Here is a 27,908-nt window from a genome sequence, read left to right on the forward strand (position 1 = left end):
CAGCAGGACATTGCCTTCCAGTGCCACAATGCACACTAGGAGCAGGCCTCTACTATGAGCAGGGCTTCTCTTCTTTTACTTAGACATACTGGAATCAAGCCAGTCTGAGTAGTTCTGACCCATGTGTCCCTTCCCAGTACATCTAATCACACATTTAATAAATCTGCTTTCTCTCTCGCACTATATCAAGGGCCAAGTTACCTATTTTCCACTCTGTTCCATGTCGTACTGAAAAATAAAGCTCTTGCTGATACCATAAAAGTACCAGCCACTTGACTGAGGGTGAAATTCCTATCAGTCTCTACAGGGAAGCTGAGCCAAATTACAGCTCATCAGCCATAGTTGCTAAGTGAAGAGAAAGAGTATGTTTGAAACAGCTATTAAAATATTTACAGCTATAATACTATAAATTTATATAAATAATTTGGACACTTATGTGCACTCACCCTCCATTAAGCAGAAATGCTCTCAGCAATTAGGTGAAGCTAATCTATTGCCAAACTTCTTTGTCAGTTTATGAAACTGGTCCATTGTTAATGTTGTCAATTCATCACCTCTCACCTTCTGTGCACAGGATTCACTTTTGAAATGTCATTTTACAAGGGGTTTTTTTGATTTATTAAAAATTCAAATAAAGGAAAATAAAGAAAATGCATATATTCAAGAGATCTTAGGGGAAAAACTTGTTCTGAAGAAACAAATACTTGTTTTTCTGGTCCTTAATCAGAGCTATCACCTTTGGGTTTGGATACTTGGCATTCAAATCTACTGTCAGCAATTTCACCATAACCAGGAGCACAGACTTAAACAAATCCTTTATCATTACTCTCAGAGTCCAGTCGTTTTTTCCTGTATGTAGGGTCAAAAATCTAAAGCCTGAGAGATCTATCTGTCCCATACACATACATTTCACCTATTGGAGGGCACGGCTGTTAACTTCATTTCCCCCTTTCACTCACTATAATGACACAGAGCATGGTCTTTTCTCTTTTTTTCTAGATGGAATGGGGCGAGTCCTTGCTCAAGATGTATATGCAAAAGATAATCTGCCACCATTTCCAGCATCAGTAAAAGATGGTTACGCTGTCAGAGGTAAAATCACTTTCTGGACATGTAGTATAGTGTCTGCTGCTTTATAACATGTTAATTCACCTGTTTTGGATACAGCAGGGGTTATTTTGGTTCAGATTTTATACAGATCATTGCTGGGGTCACAGTTATATAAAATGCACTGTCTTGAAGGAAGGCCACAAAGCTGACTTCAGATCTTTTAAATGGATACAGGTGTACACAGGCAAATGTACATCCCTGTGTGCTCCTAAATATGCACCTCTGTTGCTTGTGCATTTCTTGGAAACATTTAAAATTCTAGACAATAACAGAACATCTGTTTCTGAATTACGAATTCATCTTCTATTCTTCTGTTATAGATTTAATGGGGATTTTTTATATGTATTTTACTTTGTTGAACTGTTACAGATACTGATTACTCAGAGAATTTTCGAATAACTTACCATAATGTTCTCTTATGGAGACACCTCAAAAGGAGAGGTTTTTCCTTTAAAAATACTGCAGCTGCCATATATAAATAAAATTAGCTTTATGACTGTATTCATTTCAAGCAGCAAATATGATTTTCCAGGAGACCTGAATGCACACTCTGCTTTGCCACTAGGTGCCACATCACTTTGAGCCAGTTGCTTCTCTGTGTGTCAGTTTTTCCCTTTGTAAAGTAAGAATAACAATGCTCACCTTATATGTCTATGAAGAAAATTTAAAATATGCAGAATCAAACATTATACTAGTAGTGATTTAATTGTGTAGTTGAATTATCTTAACACCATGTTGAAATTTGTACACAATAGCCAACTTTCTTCTAGGGACATTAAACTATCTTTTTTGTTGCTGGCAGTTGAAACCATGGAAAGCAACTACCCATGAAAGAGACTGCCTGCAGACCCAGGCAATGGATGTAATCCAGTAGCTTCGCCATACATTTGATATAAAAATAAAATTTCAGGTCCACAAGATGAGTGTGTGAGAGAAACAGGCCCTGTAAACGACTAGTAATTTGGTCTAGGGAGTGCATATGTAGCCAGAGAAATACAGGTAATGTAATGCTGAGAAAAGCTAAGAGAGTGAGCTCTGAGTAGAATGCTGAGTGACAAGGGCCCCGGGATCAAGGCAATGCTGTCTTGCACCTGATTGCTGCCGGGTAAGGCAAAGCACGAGTACAATCTCAGTAAACATGCAGAATGAGCAGAGTGATCATGAATGTCATTTTCAGCAACTTCTGACAGAACCAACACACAAAACCTAATTTTGGTGGTGAATTCAAGCAGAGTAACACTGAGTTATTTGAATGCATCCAGAGAGCAGCGCTAAAGCTGGTGAAAGGGCTGGAAGGAATGTCCTATGAGGAGCAGCTGAGGACTTTGGGTTTGTCTTGTTTGAGGAAAAGTAAGTTGAGAGGTGACCTCATGACTCCCTACAGCTCCCTGTGGAGGGGAAGGGCACAGGGTGTCCAGTGGCATTATGTGTGGGAATGGTTGAAAGCTGTGCCAGGGAAGGTTTAGCTTTGACATCAGGAAATATTGCTTTACCCAAGAGGGTGGGCAGACACTGGAACAGACTTCCTAGAGAGTGGGTTGATGCCCCAAGCCCATCTCTGTGTCAAAGGCATTTGGACAGTGCCCTTAATAATTTGCTTTACGTTTTGGTTAGCTCTAAATTGATCAGGCAGTTCTATTCTATTCTATACTGTTTTGTTCTACTCTTATTATTCTTGTGAATCTATTATCTTTGGATATGGGAAAAAAAAGCTTTTAGGCAGAGATAATACTGACTACATTAATGGATGCTTCTTACAAAAATATAAAGATTAGCTCTCAGTGGCATAACATGTCTGCCCAAACCCCTGTCCTTTTCTCATTTTATATCAGTTGTGTATCATCTATAAACTTTGTCTCCGTATTATTATTAGTGGGGGAATAAAATCTAAATCAGTAGCATTTTATAAGGTTTAAAATAATTTAGCTATTAGGGATTTCTTTCTCTTTTGCTGGATCATACAAGCACTTTTTTTTTCAGTGCAGGCCTAAGAACAGTTTTCAGTAGTATTACATGCATTATTCAAGGCTTTCTAGTTGAAGAGTCCTTTTCTACTTTTTTGAGTTCACTCTAAAGCTCATAGATTAGTCTGTTTGATAAGCTTTTAAAGCCAAGTTAATTATTAGTCTTCAAACATGGGTAAGTACCATAGATAATGATCTGCAAAGCTGCAACCAGTGCATGAGTACAAATGTGATAAATCATAGACTGAATGGACATCCTTCCTGAAAGTAGCTCTTCTTGATACAAGGTTACCTGGGTGTACATTCAGGGCTCCTGAAGTTAAACCACAGTTATTAAGATAAAGGTTGTCACTGGTTAGACTTCATCTCCAGGAAATCAACTTTTGACAGCTACAGATTTAAAATTAGTAATAATGCAGATTTAAATGTGATCTTTCCAGCCTAGTTTGTTTGAGCACCCTTGGCAACATGACTGCTGTGCTTGGAAAGGCAGAGCTGCTTGTGCTTCACACATGCTTTACGCCGTGGTAAAGCCTATCATACCACTAATGCAACTTGCTGAAAGACCTTTGAGGCAGGCAGTTTAAATCTCATTAGTAATTGTGCCTTCATTGTCCCTGTGAAAATGCAGATTTGCTAAATTGGAAGTCCTGAAGACTTGTTAAATCAGTGATCTCAGACTCCGAATTTTCAGTATTGCAATAGTGTCATGAGCACCCTTAAATCTTTGTTATTAATGTAATTCCTCCTAGTCTTCCTTTACATGACCTCATACTGCCCAGAAATTTTCAGTTAAAAATATTCTGTTTTCTAGAACCTGTGTTTTTCAAAATAATAAACACACCTCAAATGGACCTAGAAGGTAAAATGCTTACAGAACTTCTGTAACCTTAGTCATGAAGAACTGAAGTTACTGAAGAACTGAACATTATACCATCTTTGCTCTTCTCCTGTTCTTTATATATAATGCCACCTTTTGTTTTGGTTCAGTGTTTACCATTTATGTTCTCCCTCTTAACAGCTGCTGATGGCCCAGGAGATCGATTCATCATAGGGGAATCCCAGGCTGGTGAGCAGGTGAGCACAATTTCTTTTCTCTTTTTTTTAATGTATTTTTCTTCTGTAAGATTTTGCTTTGTATTTTTACAAGCCTTGCTAGTGCTCCAAAATTCAATAGTCTTGGATGTGGTGTGAAGTAGGACACAGCTGTACTGACCCTCCTGCTATGTGCCTTGGGACATGATTCCAGAAAGTGAGGTAGTACAGTTACATAAGGAGCTAACAAGGATATCCCAAAATACTTCAGAGCATTGTGCTGACATGTCTGATAGGAGTGCATACAGTAACGTTCTGCCCTGGTCCAATGTTTGAGGACATGAGATTTCTAGTGGCACAACAATTCATAAGCAGAGAAAAGAGTGATTTAACCCCCTCTTGCTGACAGATTTCTTTAAGGATGTCAGCCCAATAACTGCGTTTTCATAAGACGCTTCCATTTTTCACACTGATAGCTGCAAAATGAAGTGTATAAATTTTTTAGTAAGCTTTTACAGATAGGTAACGATCAGAACAATCTTGAGGAAGCCTGGCAGCAGCCTGGTTTGAGGCTGGTTTGTGAGAACAGTGTTTGTGCAACTTAGCTGATACATGGATTGATTTTTAAAAGCAAGTTGAGGCATGACCTGTTTGTGACCTGCTGTTCTCTATAAATATTCATTAATAGATTCATTTTGTGATTTGTTCTCAAATTCAAGAGCATATTTCATTAAATTTCTGTACTCATACTGGGGTAATGTCCATTTAATCATACCTGGAGGCTGTGTTCAGGAAAACATGAGTTAGTGCACAATGCTTCTCCAGCTGTTTCAAGTCCTGATTTATAATTCTGTGTATTGTATGTGAAATGATGGAAAAAGGGATAAGTAACAGGCAAAACAAGGAATTAATCAATTTTAATTAGGATTTTATAGTATGTCCATTTTGACTGCTAAACAAAAAGTCCAAGTAAAATCAACATATTTCAAAAGTTGTATCAGGTTTTAGAAGTATTACCAGTTGCAGGATGATTTTTTTTAATGTACTTGAACTGTCTCTAAATGTGTAATAGACATTTAATTTGGCTATTCATGTCAGGAAGAGCTGTAAAAATTATTTTTGCTTTAGGTCCCATCCATCATCATGAATTATACTTCGGTATTATAGACATCTTCTCAGTAGTGATATTCATGTGAACTTAGATTAATGGATCAGTTGCACAAAATATGTTAAATTACTTTAAATTCTAAAAAACAAAGGCAAGTTAATTCAGCAGGGTTTTTAACGTGCCTTATATTTTTAGCCCTCCTGACTGCATTTTCAAGCATTGGTCTAGAATCCAAAAGATTCAAAGACAACTATTTTTACAACTCTTTTTATGATCACTATAAAATAGCAAGAACCAGCAGAGCAACCCACTGAATTTTCACTCCTATCACTATTCCCCTGTCATCAATATTATAATTTTGCTAGTTAAATATCACAGCACAGTGCTGCTTAAAAGCAGTACTGTTGAAGTTGTCTCTAATGGGGACTACTTCCCATTAGAGGTCTGAAGTGTTTCAGTGTCCTAATCAGTTCAGCAAGTTTGTACAAAAGATAAAAGGGCAAATGGAAGCTGCTTCCCTCCAACAAAGTTCAAGAGCTCACAAATGTCTCTACAGGGACAGTCTGTCCTCCCAGATTACGGGGAATAGGAAGGCTCTCTGGCAAGGAGCAAAAATTGGGTGGGAAGCAGGCATGCAGAGAGAGGCTGAAAATACCAGTGGCAAGTCAGAAAAACAAGGCTGTTGACCTCAGAATAATTGGTCAAAGTTTTTTCTGGAGCAAACACATCTTCAGGTTCATCTCCTTCCCAAGAAATTATTTATAGCCTTGGAAAGCTCCTCAGTCTCATTTCACCCTTCAGTCACTCTCAGCAGCAACATTCTGCTTTTCATGTTACAGACCAATTAACAGAATGATTCACAGCAGGGAGTTCAAAATAGATTTAGATTTGGCTTTTCCTGTAGGGGAAAAGGTTACATCAATGCTAGTAGCAAGGAAGAAGATGGAGCTGAGAATTGCAGGAAGGCCATATAGCCAAGTTGGACATTTCTGTATCAATTTTTAATTTGTGTGTTTTCTGATTTCCATCTCCAGATGGTCATGTTTATGTTAACCCTTTTTTTGTATATCAGGGAAAGCTTTCAGGCATCACCCTGCTTTGGGAAAGTTAGGGCACACTTGAGACTACTGGTCACAAGCCATCCACAATGGCCTGTGTGTCGAACACTCAGAATAGGAAAAATGGGTTTCCTTCTGTAGACTCACATAGACCACAGGATTTCCTGCAAGACTTTCTAAAGGTGTTTGTAAGAGACACTACAACTAACCAGCTACAATGTTAGAATGAAAAGCAGGCATTTTCCACTATTCCATTAACTTTTACCTTTTTACAGAAAGGAGCATGGATCATTCTAAATGACACAGGAGAGGTGTAATCATGTGCAGGAGAAATTGCCTGAGATAGGGGTTGTGCTTAGTAAATTATTTCTGGGTTTTATTCAGTGACTAAAATTGAGTAGGTTATCAGTAATGAAGGCAAAGGACAGAAACCAGTATTGCCCCATTGCAGGTAAAAGTGAGATCTCAAAGGCCTCTAGAAGAGCTTCTGTGAAATTTTTGCACATTAATATGTTTTCTGAGAAGCAATCATTTCTTTATCTCCAAAAAATCTATCATAGAGGAACACAGCCCTGGAGATTCACAAATAAATCTAATGGTTGACTTTTGTTCATAAAGTTAATCTGATCAAATTCTCAGCAGACAAAAATGAAATTAAATTTATGAGCAACATGACCAGTTCTAAAAGCAATTGTATCATGAATTTGTTTAAATGTATCGCATCATTGTATCTCAAAAATTAACTCATCTAACGATAAACTCCAAAAATATGGTTAGTTACAGCACATTTTATCACCATAGGCTGTGATTTGTGGCAGTAGTAGACATTTTGTATTCTTTGTGATGCATTTTAATAGGCAGAATTTTTTTATGCAATACATTCCTCTGAAATTTAAGCCAGCAATACTTAGTAAGTTCAAAACAATATTACCTATTTGTAATGTATCTTCAGATTATATCTACAATGGTATGCAAAATACATAATCCAAGGCATAAGCTTTGCCTTTTGTAACATTTCTTTTCATAAAAATCAAAATTACACACTAGATAGCATTATTTTCCCTTTTAAGCAGCTTCAGTACAAATGGCAGTGTTTCAGCTATCCATCCACAATTCCTTGTATAGTCTGGGGTGAGGAATAAATGCCATTTTCATAAAAGTTTTTTTTTAATGTCACCTGGTTTAGATACTTACATGATAGCATGAATCTTGCCCTAAAAATATGCTAACTGTGACATATGGCAAGTGGGGGTTTGTTTATTTATTTTCTTCTCCAAGGATATTAGATTTCCATTACCTGTAGAAAAGGGTTAAGATTCAGTCAGTTCTAGGCTCAGTTGTTTCTTGGAATACAAAGGTCACTGTGACGCTGTGGTAAGCCAGGTAAAAACCATCCCACCCCTTTCCTATGGCTTCTGTCCCAAATGTGTGAAATACACACATTTAAAAGTAAAACTCACCTTTCAGAGGTTATGACAGTGCTGAAGTGGAGTAGAAGAATGGGAAAGGCAAACAGCTTTATGCAGCTGAAGTGCTGATCGCTGGTCTAGAGTTTGGTCGTGTCTGTCAGCCCCTGGCAAAAGTCATGAAGTAAGGGCAGAAGCAGGTAACAGTCCTGGGAGGTACTGCCTGCAGCCTGTGGGCTGCTGCCAAATGTGTGCTAATTACAGTTTGAGGAGTCCTGGATGAATTCCAGCGCTGCATATGGAGTTTAGAGTCAATGTGCACATGAGTTGTACGTGTGACACGTACAGAATATTTGCTCTGATCACAGCTGCATAGATCTCTGTGTAGCACATGTTCACTTATAACACTGAAATCTAGATAAGCCAGGCTTCCTGCAGTGCTGGGAGGAGCCAGCAATGAAATCTCAGTCATCATATCAGCTTCTTTTAGTTTCATTTTTAGGAATTTTTTTTTGTTAATTATTTCTTAAATAGTTATGGCCAAATTACAGTTTTACCCTTGATTTTGACAAATGTTTATTAAAATAGTCTGGCTGGTGAGAAGTGTTACTAAAACCATATAATTTGTTTTATCATGTTTTTCTGATATTTTTCTGTTCTTTGTACTGCTTCTGCTGAGACTTTTTAATGTCCTGTGACTTTATAGAATTGTAGAATATTATCAATTTTAGGCAATTCTAAATTGACCCTCGATAGATATTGTCTGTGAACTAGTATTGAGCTTTCTCAGTGTTAAGAAATGTGCCTAAAAATTAAGCAGTTGGTTACATTTCTATTATATATTGGCTTTTCATAAATAGTGTGCTGGTAAAACAGAACAAAAATGCAACCAAAGCAATTTCAGCCCTGGCAGCCAGAGTGCTCTGCAAAAATATTTATGTACTGAGACCTGCTAGATTTTTGTTCATGAAAGTTTCCATCTAACAGTTAAATTTTTAAGCCAGTTATTTTTCTGTGCCAAATATTTTTCTGAGTATTAGTATATTCCTTCTTCTGAAAGTTGTTCATGTGATAGAAATATAAGGAGAAAAACCTGAAGCCGCCTAATATGTGGCCATATAAATAAAGCCAGGTATGAATTGGAGTTTATTGTACCTGTTGATATTGCTCACAATATATCAGGAGTCATGCAGCAAATAAGAATTCTGGTCTTTCAGATAGATTACTTGCATAAAGTTCCAGTGGCTTTATTTTTTTTTTCCAGAAAGAGATTAATTTCTGTTTTTTTATTTTTCAGCCAACTCAGACTGTGATGCCTGGTCAGGTAATGCGAGTTACAACTGGTGCTCCAATTCCATGTGGTGCTGATGCAGTGGTGCAGGTGGAAGATACAGAGCTCATCAGGGAATCAGATGATGTGAGTCACAAGTTAAAAAACTCATTTTTCTTTTGTATGAGGAAGTAAATGGCACATGATACAATCCTGTAAATATGAAAGACAGTCATACAGAAAAGCTCTTCAGTAATCTGAGAAGTTTGAGGGTTTTTGCATCAGTTCCCAGTGGCAATTCTCACTTTTTCAGGCTGTGATAACAGTACCACAGACCTTCCTGTTCTGACTGATTTTTCATCAAAATTGTTGAGTGCTGACTCTAAAATGTTTGGGAGCATGATTTGAGTGAAAGGCAGATGCCTCTTGGAAATCCATGCCCACAGTCCAATTCAATTGCCTACTGTAATTACATTTTAAAACACAGGCTAGTGGAAATCTCACCAGATAAGAAGAGGATTTTTTTTTTTTAATTACATTATGATCTCAGAATAATACAGTGAATTACTGCTGATGTAATTAAAGCTGAATATGATTTTCTGCACTTCTGTCTTAAGTGCTGCAAAATCCATGGGAGGACTTGGATTGCTTTAAACTGTGCTATGAGGACCGTTCTGTATTATCAGAGGTGGTCTTGTTTCAGCAAAGGAGAGCTTTGGAATGAACTATGTGTATGGTTCTGTGCTCAGATCAGCCTTTGCTCTACTGCTGCTGTTCTGACAAGCTGCTCCACTTCACCACAGCTCAGTGTCAGCATTGTAATTGCAGCTGGGGTGTAAGCAGATGAATTCTAGTGTTCAAAACTGATAAAGTCTGCAAAAACTGAAACTCACTCTCCGGATCCTTTCTCATGCTTTATTAATCTTATTAAATTCATAGATTTTTACATCTAATGAACTCAGCAAGCTGTTGAGGATGTCCTTCTTCCTAGCAGGGAAATTATTGAAATTATCAATCCTGCTTTGAGGTTACAGATGTATATGTATAGATTATATCTTCCTGCAAAATACGCCATTGCCTTCGCTGCTTTTTAATCAATTCCATTAGCCTTACTGAGCAAGTTTTTTGTGGCCATTGCCCACCTCATCTTGAGAGGACTACCACATTGCAAATATAAGCACTACATCATAATGTAAAACCAGAATTTTTTCTAGTCTAAGTTTAGATTTAGTGGTACTGACAGGCTGGCACTATCTCAAAACTGAGTGTATATATCATCAACCCATTTGCAGGGCTTAAATTTAAATATTAATGATAGAGGTCATGTACCATTTATTGGCATTTAATGAATCACCAAACTATTGACATTGTGAGCAAGGGAATGCATCAGACTCTTCAGGCCACGGTCTCTTGTTCACAGTAAATAAACAAGGTGAATGAGCCCCTTTCTGATTCATACAAGGCTCTCAAGTAGGAGTATCCACTACAGGAATCTACATGAGAATCTTGAAACAGCTGCAGCAGCAGCTTCTTTCCACCTTTCTGCTCATGTAATGTCTGCCAGACTAATGGTCTGTTTGAAGTGCCATCTTTGAAATGGTTTGACCAGATCAAGTTGGCTGAGAGGAGTAGAAAGAATCCACTCAGTATACCAGATCAAGAGGTAAACAGGAAAGCTATTTAATCACAGGTATCATTAAAAAAAAAAATAGGGAAGCTAAAACTACATATTCAGTGCTGGTCCTCCTCTAGTGAGCTCATCATAAAGAGCATTTCTTAAAATGCTTTTGTTTTAGCACATATTGTTTTACAACCTTTACAAACAAATCAGGAGAACAATATGATGCTTAAGCCATAATGTCTCAGTGTAATGAGTGCTTTGTAGACTTCTGAGAAATTAAACATTAATCTTCTTTGAATAGTTCAGCTGACCATATGTGATGTCCTTGTGTTTGTAGGGCACTGAAGAACTAGAAGTTCGAATCCTGGTGCAAGCTCGGCCAGGCCAAGATATCAGGTCTGTATTTATTAAAATATCTCTGTTAGGAATTGAAGGGCTGATGAATTTCTAAGTAATTTCTTAATCATGAGTGGTACTGACATTTTGATAGTCAGACTAAGGAGCGTCCATGGACACTCCACTTCTGGAGCAGGACCAATGAAGGAAAGGTACTTTGGATCTCATCCTATTTTTCTTTCATGTTGTTTTTCTGTCCTGATTTTCAGACCCATAGGACATGATATTAAAAGAGGTGAATGTGTGCTGGCTAAAGGAACCCACATGGGTCCGTCTGAGATTGGCCTCTTAGCAACTGTTGGAGTAACTGAAGTAGAAGTTAACAAGTTTCCAGTGGTTGCAGTAATGTCAACAGGGAATGAGGTAAGAAAAGTTTGTTTAGAATTATAGTCTGAAATACTGTCTTTTTTTTTGAGGCAATGTTTTGGATAGTGACTTCCACCCTACTCCCAAGCAGACTCACTTTGGACAGCAACTCATGCTGACATGAGCTATTTCTGTGAGGCATCAACCCATAATAATCTGCTTGTGTTTTCTCCCTTAGGGGTTTTCTCACAGGTCTCACACTCTCTTTGCCAAAATTTTGGTAATGTATCCAACCATGTGCCAGCTGTTTTCCTCCTGCCAGCAAGGGAGAACCTGTGGGGTAGTTGGGGTTGTAATTCATGTTGCCAGTCACGACTGAAGAGTAATTTATTTTAAGAAACAGGCTCTGTGTCTATAACACAAGTGGCAGACAAGCTGACTTGGAAAACTCAATAGTTCTACCAAATGCCTTGTTGAAGTATTGTGCCTCAATATTCCTTCTTATAGTAGCACATGTTGCAATCCAGACACTCTCCTGTTGGTAGAACTGCAGACCAGCTTTATAATTGCTTTAACTACATCAGAAAAATCAGGTTTAAGATAAACTTAATTTACTAACTTTACATATGTTGTGTGTTGACCCAGGCCAGCAACTGTGCCCTCTCACTTCTTCCAGCAACAGGACAGAGAAAGAATAGGAAGAGCAAAACCTAAAGAACATGTGGGTTGAGATATGTGGGTTAAGACAGCATGAAGTTTTGATTGTCCTCTGAGACAAACTTTTTGAAATCCAGCCTCAAATATTAACTCAGTAGCTGTATTCTCATACAGCTTGAATGTGTTCAATTTTGAAAGATCTTGAAAACTTTTCATAGGTTGAATTTTGTCGTCTGGGGTACAGATTATTGCCAGATTTCATAATATAAACAGGGTGTGGCATGCAGGAACCAGACCACTAACTGAGGAATAAATCCATAGAGCTACAAGGATTACAGGTGGTGATTTTCTGACTGGTAACTTCCATATGATTGAAGATTCTTGCATGTCATTAAAGGGTCCTTTACTGATGTAGACATTCTCTTTTGTAAAATGTTAAAGCATTCTTTAACATCCTATGACAATCTTCACAGAAACAGAGCTGCAAGCCAAAGCATAAAATTTACCCATGCTCCACTTCTCATTATTCTTACCTTACTACCTAATGCTGTGATTTTGACAGATACGTTCTTATTAGTAGTAGTATTATTTACCTCTTGTCAATATTGTATTGTCCTTTTGTGTCCTACATTAGAATTTCTAAGATATATATAAAACGTACATTTATATATGTATGTTTTGTAGTTTAGCTTCCAAAATATATAACACATGTGAGGTAATTGCCACAATGGACTATCTTAAGAGAAAGTTCTTAATCCAAAACAGTAATTGATACAAGAACTAAGCATAAGGCTTCTGTTCATTAATCCAGTGCAGACTGTTGTATTTATCTTTTTTGGTGAGCAGACAAGGAAATTCAAAATGTTATTAATGCCTTTAAATCTGGTTAACAACATCAATGAGGTTCCCTTAGAATCATTTAAAGAGGAAGAATAAGGTGAAAACTTGAAAGTTTTTTGTTTGATTGCTAATGTCTGAGATTAGAAGCCACGTAGTCATAAGGAGTAAGAATGTTTTGCAGACGTGAATCAGTAGAAACAAACTAAACAGTGTGGAGGACTGGACTAAACAAGCACATTACATATCTTATTAATTTAAATTCACTAAATCACTTTATACATATGTTTCATGATATGTGTCTAAAAATATCCTGTCCAACCTAAAGAAATAATTCTCACTTGTGTAAAGCACAGTGTTCCAAGGAGACTGACTGAGTGTTTCTGGTTTTATAGCTGCTGAATCCTGAGGATGACCTCTTGCCAGGCAAGATTCGGGACAGTAACCGTTCAACTCTCCTAGCTACAATCCAAGAGCACGGCTATCCAACGATCAACCTGGGAATTGTGGGTGATAAGTAAGTACCACATGTTAGTAAAGATGTCACTTCATATTCATGTGATGCACTTTATGGCATCCATGGGAAAAAGAAATACCAGAGAAAATGTCACTCATTACAAATGTCACAGTGTTGTGACAAGGCACATCTTGGAGAAAGTATTTCATCCTTTTCATTATAGCAAGAAATAAGTCTATTCTAATATTAGGACAAATCTTTTGAAAAAAATATTATTTAATGGTGTTTAATTTGTTTTGCATTCTGTTTGTTGAAACAGATAATCTATTTCCTGTTGGAAATTGAATTTTTTGTTGCAGTGTCCTTCCAAGCACTATACTTAAAACACATAAGGGGAGACAGTTCTACAGCAGCTACACTTTTTTCTGGTCAAATAAAGGGAGAAGGAAAGTTTCTCTCAGAGTTTATTTTCCATGCCAAAATTGATTTAGACTATACAATTTTGTCATATTCTGAGTAATTCTCTTTTGAGGAAGGACCCACTGCTGCATATTGGTCATCATTTCCAGAATTATGTGGAAGAATTTTTTTTTTTTTTTAACTTTAGTAGTATTTACTTTGATTGCCCCAGAGTAACACCCTACTGATCAATCTTTCTGTTCATCTGACAGTGATTGCTCCTTGTTTCCCAGTGGTAGTGAAGTGACATCTCTTGAGAGCTCTGGGATAAGTGATTGAAGTGTTCAGCTTTCTGTCCTTCCCAAGACTGGGCAGTGACTGCTATCCATGGCTTGAGTTTCTCAGCATAATGTATTTCCTCAATGTATTGAGACCTGGAGGCTTTGAAAGGTCTTTCTTACTTTTCAGTTGGGGTATCAAACCAACTGACAGACTTGGTTTGACAGGGAGTTGTTCAGGTCATCCCAGTGGGTAATTAAAAGTAAAAAGAAAAAGAAAAAAGAAAAGCAGATAAGCAGATGACAAGGTCCCAGTCAGGGACTAAAAGGGAATCCAACCAGGTTACTATTACAGAGAAGGTAATTTCAAACCCAGTCTTCCCTAAAGCAGTATTCAATACAAAACATGACTAGCTTGACAGAAAGTGTATAAATGGGCCAGCCACTGCATCGTTTTGCAATAATTAAACCAACCTGCATGATGGCTGCAGGAAATGCAGTTGAATTTGAAGTACTCATACAGGGAATATGACATCACAGTTGTGATCTTAGAAGATCACAACAAGGGCAAATCCTTCTGGATACTCTCACTGAATCCAGGTTTCCCTTTTTGCTTCTCCAGCCTAGCAAAACACCACTGCAGTTCCAAACAGCAAGAAATATCCAGCCCTCCTGCCCATGAATGCTTCCAGTTTCACCTGGTGATGTCATAGAGAGTCTGAACTGTTCTTTCCAGGAGTGGTATCTAAATGAGATAGATAAATTGCTCCTGGATCACTAAAGCTTTCTATATTATAAGGACCTTTTTAAACTGTAAACATAAGTAGAAAAGCTTTCAAATGAAACTATTATATCCAGAGATCAGGTTCTAGATTTGTGTAGCTGAGAAAAAAGAAAACAGCCACAAAATGTCTCTTACCTCCTGGGAGTCATCTCTGTGTAAAGGGATTGTCAGGGGTTTTCTTCAGCAAAATACTGTAGATGGAACTTTTTACCAGCTGCAGGAGCAAAACAGCTACTGTTACCAACATTATTGTCAATGACAACTTACATCCTGTGTTACCAAGGGCTTTATCCAGTGGAAAAGATGCTTTCCCTGGTAGTCCCCTCTGGAAAAATAAGAGTATAAAGCTTGTTTGTTCTTTATGGCTTTGTCCTTATCAAATAGCTATAGTCTCAACTTTGCTGTAAAGTCAACACTATCAAAAGTTTAAAAAGGTTAAACAAGTTTAACTTAAGGTCATCATGCAAAACTGTAGCTGTGTACTCCATTGCCTTCAGGAATTGTTTCTGTGACCTCCTAGGCATGGAGAGTCTGTGAAAATAAATAATTTTGAAAGCTCTCAGTAATAAATGGCAAACAGCTTTAGAATCATGGAATCATTTAAGTTGGAAAAGACTTTAGGATCATGAAGTCCAACCAGCACTGCCAAGTCCACAACTAAACCATGTCCCCAGGTGCCACACCTACATGTCTTTTAAATACCTCCAGGGGTGGAAACTCCATCACTTCCCTGGACAGCCTGTTCCAATGCTTGAAGGACCTTTCAGAGAAGAAATTTTTCCTGATATCCGATCTAAATCTCCCATGCTGCAACTTGAGGCCATTTCCTCTTATCCTATCACAAGTTACTTGAGAGAAGAGACCAATCCCCACCTGGCTATACCCTCCTTTCAGGTGGCTGTAGACAGTGATAAGGTCTCCCCTGCACCTCTTTTTCTCCAGGCTGAACAATTCCAGGTCCCTCAGACACTCCTCATCAGATGTGTGTCCCAGATCCTTCAGCAGCTTCATTGCTCTTCTTTGAAATGTCTTTCTTGCAGTGAGTGAGATTCAAGGCCCAAGAGAACTTTTTGCTTTTCTATATTTTTTACAAATGTATTTTATGACCTGTTTTTACTCGTCAGATGCTAGCTGAACACCAGGCAGCAAACAAATATATCAGTCTAAGGAAGTGCCTGCAGCTTTGCTTTCAGTTACGTGAGAGGCAGATTCTTTTGAATCTTAGCTACTAAAATGATCTCTGAGTCTTGAGATAGCATTACCTTTGCAAAGGTAGTAACAGTTCTTTTTAATTGTTTGGTTTTCTGCTTTTTTCTGTTTCATGCTAGCAAAGCAGCTTCTGCAGAGGTAGTTACTTTAGCTCATAGAATAGAAATAATGAGCCTCCAATCACAGAGTGTACTTTGCAGTAACTTTTGAAGGAATAATTCAGCACTGTTGACTTAGCTAAGAATCTTCTGCACCAGATATCAGGATTCAGTCCTAGCAAGTCTTCTGCCATTCTTCCACATTCACATGCCCAATCCTTATCTTTACAGCAAAATGCACCAGCAGTTCTGTTTCACTCAAAAGGAAAATCTGATTGTGTAAATCAGTTTGATAAGAAGTACAGTGTTATTTCATTACATAATAAAGCTAACAGAGTGTTGCCCATACAAATATTTCAGTACATATTTTTGGACTAACATGACTGATTTGATGGGGTACTGTGGCACTTGAACAAATGCAGGAGACTTACCAAAAAGATGTTACAAAGGGTGCAATTTTGAGACTGGAGTTAGCATGTTTGTAGAAGAGAGGAACAAGCCTTCAGTGTCTGTTTTATGGTTTACTGAAGTTAAACCATAGATTATGTGTGTTTGTGTGTGCTCATATATATGTGTACTTTGTGTGTATAATATGTATCCAGACATGGAAAAACAGGAAGATTTTATATGCCCGCAATGTCTACTGGTGTAGTAAAAATACTGGCAAACATACTTTTCAGAAGGAAAAGTTTAAAACTTGTACTTTTTATTTTTTTAATGTATCATGGTATACATTTCTTCCTTCCCATACTTTAGATTTAGATGGTTGTTTTCCTATTTCCTTTTTTCAATACAAATTTCATGGGGTAAATTTTGCTTCATTTTACTGGGAGTATCACTTCCTGTGCACCATAAGCACTAATGGAGTGGGAGACAGAAGCTAATAGGGAGCACAGTTGGGTATTACAATTGCTGTAATGGGTCAGGTTTCTAACAACCATGGAAATCCTCTTCAATCATATTTGCAGTTCTAATATTCAAGCATAAAATTTTTTTTAGAGTATTATTTGCAAAGACAAACTTAGAGGTTATTCCTATATATAATTTCAGCATACAAATCACTCAGAGGTATTTAGGTAAAAAAATAGCTTGTCCAGCTGCTTTAAAGCCCAGGATTGTGATACATGTAAACACAGAGAATGTGAAAAGATGGGGAAGCACACTGAATGTCTGAGTTTCTGCAGAGTAGTTAGAAGCATTTTTAAAATGCCTTTGCATATTAATCATACATGAAGTTACATTTTGAACTGACCACTCAAATCTGACTTAGGCTAAAGCTGCACTTTCATTTGAAACCAATATTATATTTCTTTTGGGAGCATTTTAATGATTTCTGAGATTGTCACCATCATTTCTGTTCTCATAAATTGTATATATCACGCAATATTCAAAATAAAAAACAGCCATTCCAAAACCTATAGATAAAGTTTACAGTTGAAATCCTAGAAGAAAGCAATAGGAGAAAGGAACAGACCTGGGAATGTGATACAGCTGAAGTTAGGTCTGGCCAGAAGCCAAAATTTTCTCTATTTGTGTTCTTAGCACGTAAAAGCCAAGCTGTTTCAAAAGCACACATCTCTGAGTAGAAATGGAAGATAAATCCATTTCCAGAGCTACTGCAAACACAAGAAACAAATGCAAAACTAAGAAAAGGAAGAACCCTTCTGATATTGTTGTTACTGTTGTGTCTTACATTTCTTGTCTGAATCTCAGACACACTTGCTAAAAATTAAAAAAACAACTGGCCAGTTAAAGTTGGTATTCCAATGTACTTTTCAATGTTGCCTCCTAAGAACAAGACCAAGTTAAAAAGGCTTTCATTTGCATTGCTTATCTTATAGTTTATAAATTTATTTGTTTTTTGGAAACCAATGATAAAAACAAGTTGCATTTCTGTTCTGATCTGTAGAAGTCTAATTGTCAGGATATTTTTATGTCTGATAATTCATTTGTGTTGTTCTTTGTATTCCATTGTTTAAAGTGTAAAGTTTAGCCCTAGCAAAATCTGCTGCAGTATGGGCCTCTGTTTTACAAAGTCATCTTCAGTTTTGACAGCTTTTCTTCTATGAAAGACTTATTAGGTTTGCTAAGGAACTTTGATCATGTATGTAATGAATTCAATTTCCTCTGCTTTTACCTTTGTTTACATGAGTGCATTTTCCCCTTCTCTGCATTCTTTTCCCTATTTTCTAATTCGCTTATCATTTTTCTCAGAGGCATGTATAATATTTAGTTGCTTCCAACAGCATTTTCATTTATGAGGCTGTGATTTCACAGTGGAGAGAGACTCTCTCTTTTTAGGAGAAAAATTCAGGAAATTCATATTATTTCATCACTTGCTTGAAAGATTTATCTAAATAGTTATTAAATCAGCAGTTTATGAGAGCTTTTCTACATGGGAAGTGTTTAGTCTCTTATTTGTTTACCTTTCCTTTTTGACATACTGTTAGACATAGAGCTCCTAAATGACAGGTAAACCTATTAAAAATCACCCTTGCTGTTGTAACAGCATTACTCTGTGATATCCCTAAAATAAAAGTTTTGATAGATAGATACTGAAATGTTACTGAAGGATTTAGTCAGCTTCAATTTTGTCATCCCAAAAAAAGGTTTAAATCTTTTGTATTTGTGAGGCTTGCATGTAATTACTACTGTTATAATATAGGTGGAACATCTGGAGTGGAGGGAGAAGAGTGGAGAAACTGCTCCAACTCCAAAATTTCTCATGCAATATCAGCCTGATATATATCATCATATGAGTTAGAATATGAGTTATGGGCAAAATCCAGGCACAGAATCCTGGTCTCTCCCTGCTCCAACTTAATGCCAGCTTGGGTAAAAGCAAATATACTGTGAACCAAATTAGTAGTTAGTAGTATCATTTAACAAATGGCTGCAAGAAAATGCATGTTAGAGAAAAGACAGTACATTAAATGTCACAATATTAGGTTTTGCTAAAGTGACTTCACTTCCAGTTCTACTCAAAAAATGATGTTGTTATAAATTTTGATCATAGCCTAATGAATGCAGGAACACAGAGTAATGGTTTGAAGGTGATTCAGATGTAGATGTCCTCTTCTTCCTTGTGCCCTGTCAAGAATATTCTCCTTTTCAAGCAAAAATGTTTAATATCTGTCACAACAACTCTTGATAATCATTAGGGAAATCTTCAGATAAGTTGTCATATTGACAAGTCATCTCATCTAATGCACATCTTCCAAAAGCACAAAGGAATGTCTCAGCCAAAACAGAGGTGAAAAAAGAACTTGTGAAATGGGACAGTGCAAGTCCTAGGGAGTCTTCTGTACCAGAAGGAAACTACATATTGTGACAGGTAATCAAATTTCATGCTGTAGAGGTGACTGGTGCAAAGCTAATGCACAGCAGTGTGTCATTTTCCGAACTGTGTTCAACACAGGCATGGGCTTCTTCCTGAATTAGCATGTTTAGAATCACAGCTCAGTAGTAGCACATGTCAGTAAAGAGTAGATAATAAAGAGGACAGAAATACTTTGAAAATCCTATCTTTGAAAACAGAGAAAATCTATTTGTTTGAGGAAAATAAAAAATACTAATTTTTATGGTCTATTTTTGAGGCTTAAGTTAACAATTTTAAAAGTCCTTGAAGAGATAAATTCTGTTTTCAAGAGAATTTTGGCTTCTAGAGGCCAAAGTATCCTTCACTTAAATGACTTTCAACCTTCTTAATGCCTAGAGCATATACAGGAATTTGAGTTTCCAGGTCACTGAGAAATTTTTGAGGCTTGAAATTTTACTAATATCTAGAAGAAAGTAATGAAAACTAATAAAGGCAGTAGATACAGAACAGTCAAAGAGGTGGTGAACACTGAAGATGGCTCACTGTTGTCAGTGATAGGAATCACTTACAAAACTGGGTTAAGTAATACTTGGCTGTTAATACAGCCAGATATGAATTGATACATAGAGGAGTAAAGAATATAAGTAAAATTTACAGGCTGGAGGTTTATATCCTAAGAAGTAAGGATTTAAGGAAACATTTGTGAATTCATCAAAATACAAGTTCTAGCACATATATATATATATATATATATATATACATGACTACTAATGGCAAAAAGCAAGTGGATTTTCCTGAGTGCTAGTGGCATTTCAGTTTTCTCTAGGTCATTGCAGCACAGAAATTTCACATATAGTAAGTAGATAGAGGGTGATTTTTCTGTTTCTTTTGCTTTCCCTATTTAAATAGTAACTCAGATAGGGATAGACTATTTATATCACTAGAATACAGCACAGAAAAGAAGCTGTAATATCTGCATATTTTATATATATATATAAAGAGCTAATCTCCTCTAGAATTAGAAGATTAAATTTGCCCTCACCTTTGTATTCCCAGGACAAGAACCATTAAATTTCTTAAGTGGTTAGAAGATGGACTGTGTACTAAAGTAATACCAGAACTCAGGCTGTTTAGTTCAACAGATGTTCTTACAAGATCACTTGATTACCTTCCAGTAATACTGAGCCACATGGAGAACAAACTTAGTAAGTTTTCCATTTCAGCAGCAATGCCTATGTATTCAAGTTAGACTGATTCAGAGTGTAAGTAAAGCATAATTTTAACAGTGATAGTAATTAGTTATTAGGAAACTAAATCAAATGCTTTGATATTTATATCAAAGTGAGATTGCATATTTATTTACAATTCCAACAGAAGCAAGTTCAGGGAGGTTCTCACACTATTTTAAATACTAAATCATAAAAAAAAGAGTTATTTCTCCTGGTTGCAAATAATCTCTTAAGTATTATTTCAGATAATTAATTTTTATGTTATTCTAATGGACAATACATAGTAGAAGCATAAAATCTGAAGACTAGTACCAGCAGAAATTACACAACAGAGCTTAGCATCATGCTGGAAAAGATTTTGGATTGTTGAGACTGCTGTCTGTAACGTTGGTGGTTAAACCAGAATCTGGGATCATTCATGAAATCCCAAAGTCTTTTGTGTGTCACTTCATGACACAGGGACTCTGCTTTGAGAAATAGAGATTGACTTTGTTACTCTGGCAATGAATGGAAGAGAAAATGAGAAACTGAAGCCATTTTAGGAAATGGCTTTCTTGGGAAGCCTGTCAGAAAGAAATGGACATCTAAACTTTTAACCTGAATAATTTGAATATTTTTCCATCTCTTCCTATCAACATTAGTATGCATTTAATCTGACAGACCCTCTTTATGAACTATGAGGAGAAACATGGCGTGGATTTACAAGGTGACAAAAGAGGATTTTAGATTTCGTGTTAGCAGTGACTTTGGGCATGTGTAACAGTAGTGTAGGGACATTGGCCCAATCTTCTTCTCACATTTCCCAGTCAGACAGGACATGAGTGGGCACAAAAGTGAACTTTGAAATGCCAGACTGAAGCTGCCTTGTGCAGGCTAAGCTGGCCATGGACTGGGGAGGGAGGTTGACTTTGTTGTTGTTAACTGTCCAGCCAGCTGATATGGAGAAATGGCTCAAGAGTCACACAGTGATGACTGATGTCATGATCCATTTCAATCATGAATATCTGATTTCAGGGTTTTTTTAAAGGTATATTTATGAATCTTCATGTCTAATGAAGATTTTTTTTAGCATTTAATTGCCCTACATTTAAGAGTATAAAAACATCATTTCTATTGATTTCATATTCCTTTTACAAAGGACACTATCTAAAAATAGTTTTTTCACAGCAAAACTGACTTGCAAGAAGTCTATGTAAAAGGTAATGCTGCTTTCATAATTGGCAATTCATAACAAATCATTAATTGTTTTAAATAAGATCTTGATAGGAGTAACTTTCTCAGTTTTGGACATTTTTTCTAATCCTGCCTCTTGCAGCAGGATATGAAGCTTCTCATGAATGAAGTGGCATCTTTATTGACTATGGAGTTATAAAATTAGGATAATTACAGCTCTTTCCCCCTTGAAGTTAAGACGGTGACAGTTATTATGCCTTGAGACCTATTTCCTGAATAAGAAGCTAAAAGTGTGAGTAAAAATGTTTCAATGGGGCCCATCTCCAAATATTTTCCCATTATCTGTAATCCTCCTTCCAAAACATCAAGTTGTTTAACACTTCATTTTGCTTTGTTTTGAAGTCAAGAGTAAAGAAGTTTCTCCATAGACACTGCAAGGAAAGATGACCTATGCTTTGCTGGCATGTCCAGTTGAGCCTAAATGCTTCCATAATTTTACTCTTCATTTCTTGAGAGAAGCCCATCCAAACTGTAAGGGAAAGACATTCCCGTGCGCTCCCTTTCTCTCCCATTGGCTGGCCGTGCAAAGAGGAAGCATTTCCTGTGGTGATTTTGAATATCTAGAGCCACCAAGGGGGACACAGCTGGGCACAGAGCTTCCCTTTGACCCCAGGAGACTCTCTCCTTCCCTGGCTCTTTATTATACCCCTTCTGCTTCCTTTACCCTCAGGAAGCCAGATGTTTTTAAAGAAGAAGGGACACAGAGCTTCCAGAACACTGCGGAGACAGGCCTACCAGATTGGTGAGCACTGTTTTTGAACCACTTGGGACGGTGAGGCACGTGCATGCTCACAGGCAGGCTCGGCCAGGTGTCTGTCAGGGCAGAGCTTGGAGCACAATTCCTACCAACATTTGCCTACAGGAGCAGATGGTCTGTTATTCTCTCCATTAAGTAGCACTGCCTTTTCAGTTAAGTTCTTATGCACCAGCGCACTGTAGACTTACATGGCTCCACAACATTGCTAAAATGAAAATGTTTACATTACTCATCAGTAGCAGCAAACATCTTTATCCATCAAGGTTTTTCCCTTTTAAAAACTGAGCCAATTAGGAAAAATCCTGCTTGAAGGTAGTACTGGAGTCCAGGGAAGTCACTGCTGTGATTCTTCAGTCATAACAGGAGTTGGACCTCAGTGATCCTCGTGGGTCCCTTCCAACTCAGGATGTTCTGTGAGTCTGTGATACTGCATACTTGGTTTTCCACCACTATGCTGATCATCTCTAAAGCAGGCTAACTGAAACATTCAGGAAATCTCTAAACTGTGCACTCTGCATTTTTTCCAAAATACATATGCAATTATATACTATGTCTTACTTAGGGAGATGGTTTAATAATATAGATTAATTTTCAGAACTTGCCCTTTAACATAGACAGGCCTAAGGAGCAGGAGTGATGACAGAGGGAGAACAAACCACCTGTCATTTTCTCCATTCACGTAGGAAATAAAAATAGGTAGAAAAGGAATGAAAATCCTATTGAAGACTGTACCTGAAAACTTCACATGTGAGGAGGATCCTCACTAGGGTAAATGGGACCATTTTTGTAAGAAAAAGTTGGAGGATTGGGTTAGAGCTTAATGTTTGCATACTGGAAAACAAAACAAATTGCTGTTCTCGTGACTGAGTCAATCTGCCATATCCCTGGCTTTCAAAAAACTAGTTCTTGTTTAGCAATTAGTTATTCATGCTGAAGCCAGGTCGTTATAAATCTAGGTTCTTATCATGTAATGGACTAATCCTTTAGCTATACTACACGCCCAAAAAATTTATGAGAATCTGTTGTATTTAAAACATTTTAAATTAATGTGAAGAACGTGATACAGACTGTCTGCTTTATCTGAAATTACTTAAAAGGTGGAATCTACCAGCAGGTGATGGACTTGGAATTCCTCATACAAGTCAGTTCACAACTCATTGCTACTGCATAAAACATTAAATAAGCCTTTAGTCTTCTAGGCAGTGTGAGGGAAAACACCAACAAAAACTAACCCCTAGAATAAGTCTTCCTAAACAAAGCATGAGCAATAAAAAATGCTTCTGCTTCCAGAGCAGGAGAAAAGGCAATGGGCATTTTGTTATGTTTAAATCATCTTTGTGCTTGAAGGAATATGGTCCAGTATTGTAGAGACAAATGAAGTTCTAGTTCCTTCCATTAACTAGCAGCTGTCAAAAAACTTAAGTTGCTGGTCTCAAACCGGGTAAGTTTCTCAGTTCCTTCTCTTCACTTATTTCTAACACTGTAGTTTACTCTTCATGGAGAATCTTAAATTTTTTAGGAAACAAAAATCAATGCCATATTTCATTTGGTATTTTCTAAAAAATAACTACTTGTTTTAGGACACAGCTGATGTCAGAGAATCTTTTTATATTGTCTCTAACCTGTGGCTTCCCAATCATTTTTGTTCTGAAGACAGGCATTTTTCCAAGTGCTTAAGTTATGATTCTGTAAGGGCTGGAGCTTCCTAGAGAAAGCCTTCATTGTAACTGCTTCATTGTGAGGCATTGCTTTTAGGGATTGCCTTTCTACCTGTCCTAGAGACATCCATACTGTAGATCAATAGCAGTTACGCCAGTTTACAGGGGTAAACAGAATGAAATAATTTCAAATTCCTTTTAAATTTATTTAAAATTTACAGTTGAAGCTAAAGTAAAATCAAAAGGTAAGAAATTCTGTGATTACAATGCCATTTTACTATGTGTCAGATTTGGTGATTTTATTTGCTAAAGGTAAACAACTGGCACTAATTACATCCATCATATATTTTATTTTCAGTTGTGTCAGTATAAACCAATTCTCATTTCATGAGTACTCTATATGAAACAATTGCAGAACTACAGTTGCCCTTCAGACTCACCAATGCACTGAAAAAGTGAAAACTTTTCAGTGACTCCATATTGACTCACTTCCTTTGTAAGAAGGAAGATAAAATAAAAATCTTTACCTGTGTAATCCCGTCCAATTTCTTAGAAAAACTAATGGATTTCTGGTGAGTGTACTGATAAGGTTCATTATCTTCTGCCAGCAAAAATATCCAGGGATAGTTTTTTAATTAGTGGAAACCGGCAGTTCTCAGGCTGCTTCTTACATTCAAAGGACACACATTATAATGGATTTAGAGAGAATTAAGTGCTCAAGAGTCAGTATAATGGCACAGCAACTGAAGACAGCTGTTATCAAAGCTTTGGTCTTGTTCTTTTAGCATTTATGGAAAAAATCACAATTCACACTGAAATGCTTGCAGCTGAATGTACACAAGCAGCGGACAAGGATGTGATCAAGGACCCTTCATGCAGGAATGTGCCCACAGTGCATAAGCACCTGGCTTCTATGCATGAGACTTTTTCCTGTAGCACTCCCATGGCTGTTTTTCTGACCTCTGATGTTTTGTCATTCTGGCAAAGTGGGAGTCTTCTGAGACAGGTCAAGGAAACAGTGGAAGAAAATCTATTATCATCCTGATATAGAAAAAAAACATTGAAGGCATTAGACAGCTCTCATGGTTACTTCAGAAAAAACTTGAAGACCTCTAATTGAAGGCCTCTAACCAAAATCCCTAAAAGTTCATACATGTAACATGAAAAAGAATACTCTGTAAAGTAACATTTATATTTGCAGCAGCAATTAAAGGAACAGCAAAAAGTACCAAAGACAGATTCTTTAATAATTCTGTCAAATAGAAAAAACTTACATAGTTATGTCAAGCAAGCCAAAAGCTGCTGTAATTATTCCAGCTTTCTTCACAAGCTGGCCTATTTTGCTAGGGAAAACATACTGCATCTGTTAAGAGTGATCCAGGGAAATACCACAGAAGGTAAAAGGAAGATACATTATGAGAACATGATGAAATACACTTAAGAATTTTGAAACAAATACAGTTTCAGAAGTGTGTCCATGTGTTACTACATACACCATCAAAATTGGATTTTCTTCTGCTTTCAAAAACCATACAAGTCAAAACACCGAATTCCTATTACTGTCAAATATTCGTTCATTGAATTGCATTCGGTGAAATGTATTCATCGATTTACATTCAATATTATATTCTACAGAAGGTGGATTTTAGTTGGCTAAAAATAATGGCATCTATGCACCATTCTGCATCCTGCAAATTACTGATATGCAAAGTATTCCTCTTGGCCATGAGGTGAGAAGTGGGTGACAGACTCTGTCTTTATGCCTCACTGCACATCTATTCATTTTGAAATCTGTCACCTCAGCTGAATGAGCAGTTAAAAAATGAGAGTTAATCTTAAAGGATCAAATCCATATCCCATCTTTCCTCAAGAAGAAATGTTATTGAGCTTGATGAGATCTCTGAATACAACAAGTAGACCATTTGATGAAAATTTTAATTTGACAAATTCTTTGTTATTTTGGAGGTAGAACTAGAAGTTTGACTGGGATCTTTGCATGCAATGGGAATTTCTAGCAGGTCTTTGTACCTCAGTTAAACCTGTTCTTCTGGATTTAGCAGGTAAGAGACTTCCTAAGATGCAAAAGTAGTACAAACCACTATTGCCAGTTTGTGGGAACATATCCAGAATGTGCTAAGCTCAGGGCACCTCTAGTTGAAGTTTGCAGTCAACTACTGTATTTTAGAGAGCAGCTGGACTACTTTGGTCTCTAGTGTGATTGTGTAGGATCACTGCTAAGCACTTCCATTTTCACTGTGTGTCCAGGAATCTGTAGCTCCTCAGAATTTGTGAAGAATCATGTCTTTCAGAATATAACTGAAACACTTGAGATACTTTCAAATAAAGTAAAACAGCAGGCAAGAAAGGTTGGCCAGCTCTGCTTTTGAACTCACAATAGACACTTATGCATGCATCTAGTGCATTATGGTGCATGTGTATCTTTCTGTATCTGTGTCCAGGATCTCTGTAAAGCACACAGGTTCAAGGTGCTGACTGTGATGGCGCATGCACACATTTTGCAAGGAAAGGGTACCAGAAGACCTGGGTTTATAAAAGCCCAGGCTGCTGCATAGAGAAATGCAACAACCACGAGTGTTTCTGTTAGTCACCCAATAGCAGCAGCTGTATGTGGCAGTGGGCAGCGAGGACAGGCAGTGGCCGTCAGGTAATGAGGTTGCATTGAATGAATGAGACTCCTGTGGCAAAGAACGTGGTGGAAATGGTCCTGGAAATTAGTAATGAACTATGGGCTTTGTACTGCGACAATGGCTTGATAAGTCAGTCCTAACTAAAGGTTCTAGTCCCATTTTAACTGGGATCTCTCATTTTATTGCAGAGTGGTAGGTGATTTTTTGAACATTTGCTGTTATTTGTTTTCTATATTAAATTATAAAACTGAGTGGTTTAATTGCATGTATCAAACTGCTGCTGTTAAGGGTTGTATCACAGAAAAAGCTGACAGATTGATAATTAAAGACAGTGAAGCACGACAATAGGATCAACAAGAGTGAATTAACATGTGTTGATTTCTATGTGAAAGAGAAAATTACACTGTAATTTAGGGTACTTCAGACTGGCACTTAAAACACAGAGAATTCTTTGGTCTTGACTATAATGTAGCTATTTCTTTTGAGAGTGGAAAGGAGAAAATTTACATGCCTGATGTCTATTTTAATGAGGCTTGCATCATTTTCTTGTTCAAGCTCTTAAGCTTTCTTGTATATCTTGTCAGTTCAAAGACAGCTCACTTGACACCTCAAGTGTTGAATAAGTTTTCCACAAACTAACTTTGATAACCAGAATTTTTCATGAATCCAGAAGGTGTTCCTGCTGTACTGCCATCCTGCAAGTCCTCTCTTCAAATCAATGAAAGCAAGTGTCAGCTGCAATGTCACACATCTGCTTACTGGATGTTTGCTGCTGCCATTGTACAATAGTTACCCTCCAACCAATTTCCAGATTGTACTGCTCATTCTGTTCCACAAACTGAACAAGAAGGATCAGGAAACTGGGATAGTAGAGTAGAGACTCTGTTTATCAGACTGAGAAAATTAGCAGAGAATATAAAGATGTAGTTAAAAATACATGCACTCTTTATGCAAATTACTATGCAGCTTCAAAAATGTGTGTACAATACACATAATATTTATGCAGACACAATCTGCTCCAGGTGTTGAGAGAAAGTTTGGATTTGTTCCTTATTTATGTATATGAATAGT

The 27,908-nt window shown here is 37.1% G+C and overlaps 1 protein-coding gene across 1 annotated transcript in view; it reads left to right on the top strand.

The window, feature by feature from the left end:
• Positions 1-27,908, top strand: part of GPHN (gephyrin) — a 195,926-nt gene that overhangs the window by 154,093 nt on the left and 13,925 nt on the right. The window contains exons 16-22 of the mRNA XM_031064763.1: positions 1,000-1,092; positions 4,096-4,151; positions 8,979-9,098; positions 10,910-10,968; positions 11,178-11,331; positions 13,164-13,285; positions 22,445-22,516. Of these exons, the coding sequence (XP_030920623.1) occupies positions 1,000-1,092; positions 4,096-4,151; positions 8,979-9,098; positions 10,910-10,968; positions 11,178-11,331; positions 13,164-13,285; positions 22,445-22,516 (676 nt within the window). The remainder of the gene's footprint in view (positions 1-999; positions 1,093-4,095; positions 4,152-8,978; positions 9,099-10,909; positions 10,969-11,177; positions 11,332-13,163; positions 13,286-22,444; positions 22,517-27,908) is intronic.

This window comes from Geospiza fortis, unplaced genomic scaffold (genome assembly GCF_000277835.1).
Source record: "Geospiza fortis unplaced genomic scaffold, GeoFor_1.0 scaffold54, whole genome shotgun sequence".
In the NCBI taxonomy this organism is placed as follows: Eukaryota; Metazoa; Chordata; class Aves; order Passeriformes; family Thraupidae; genus Geospiza; species Geospiza fortis.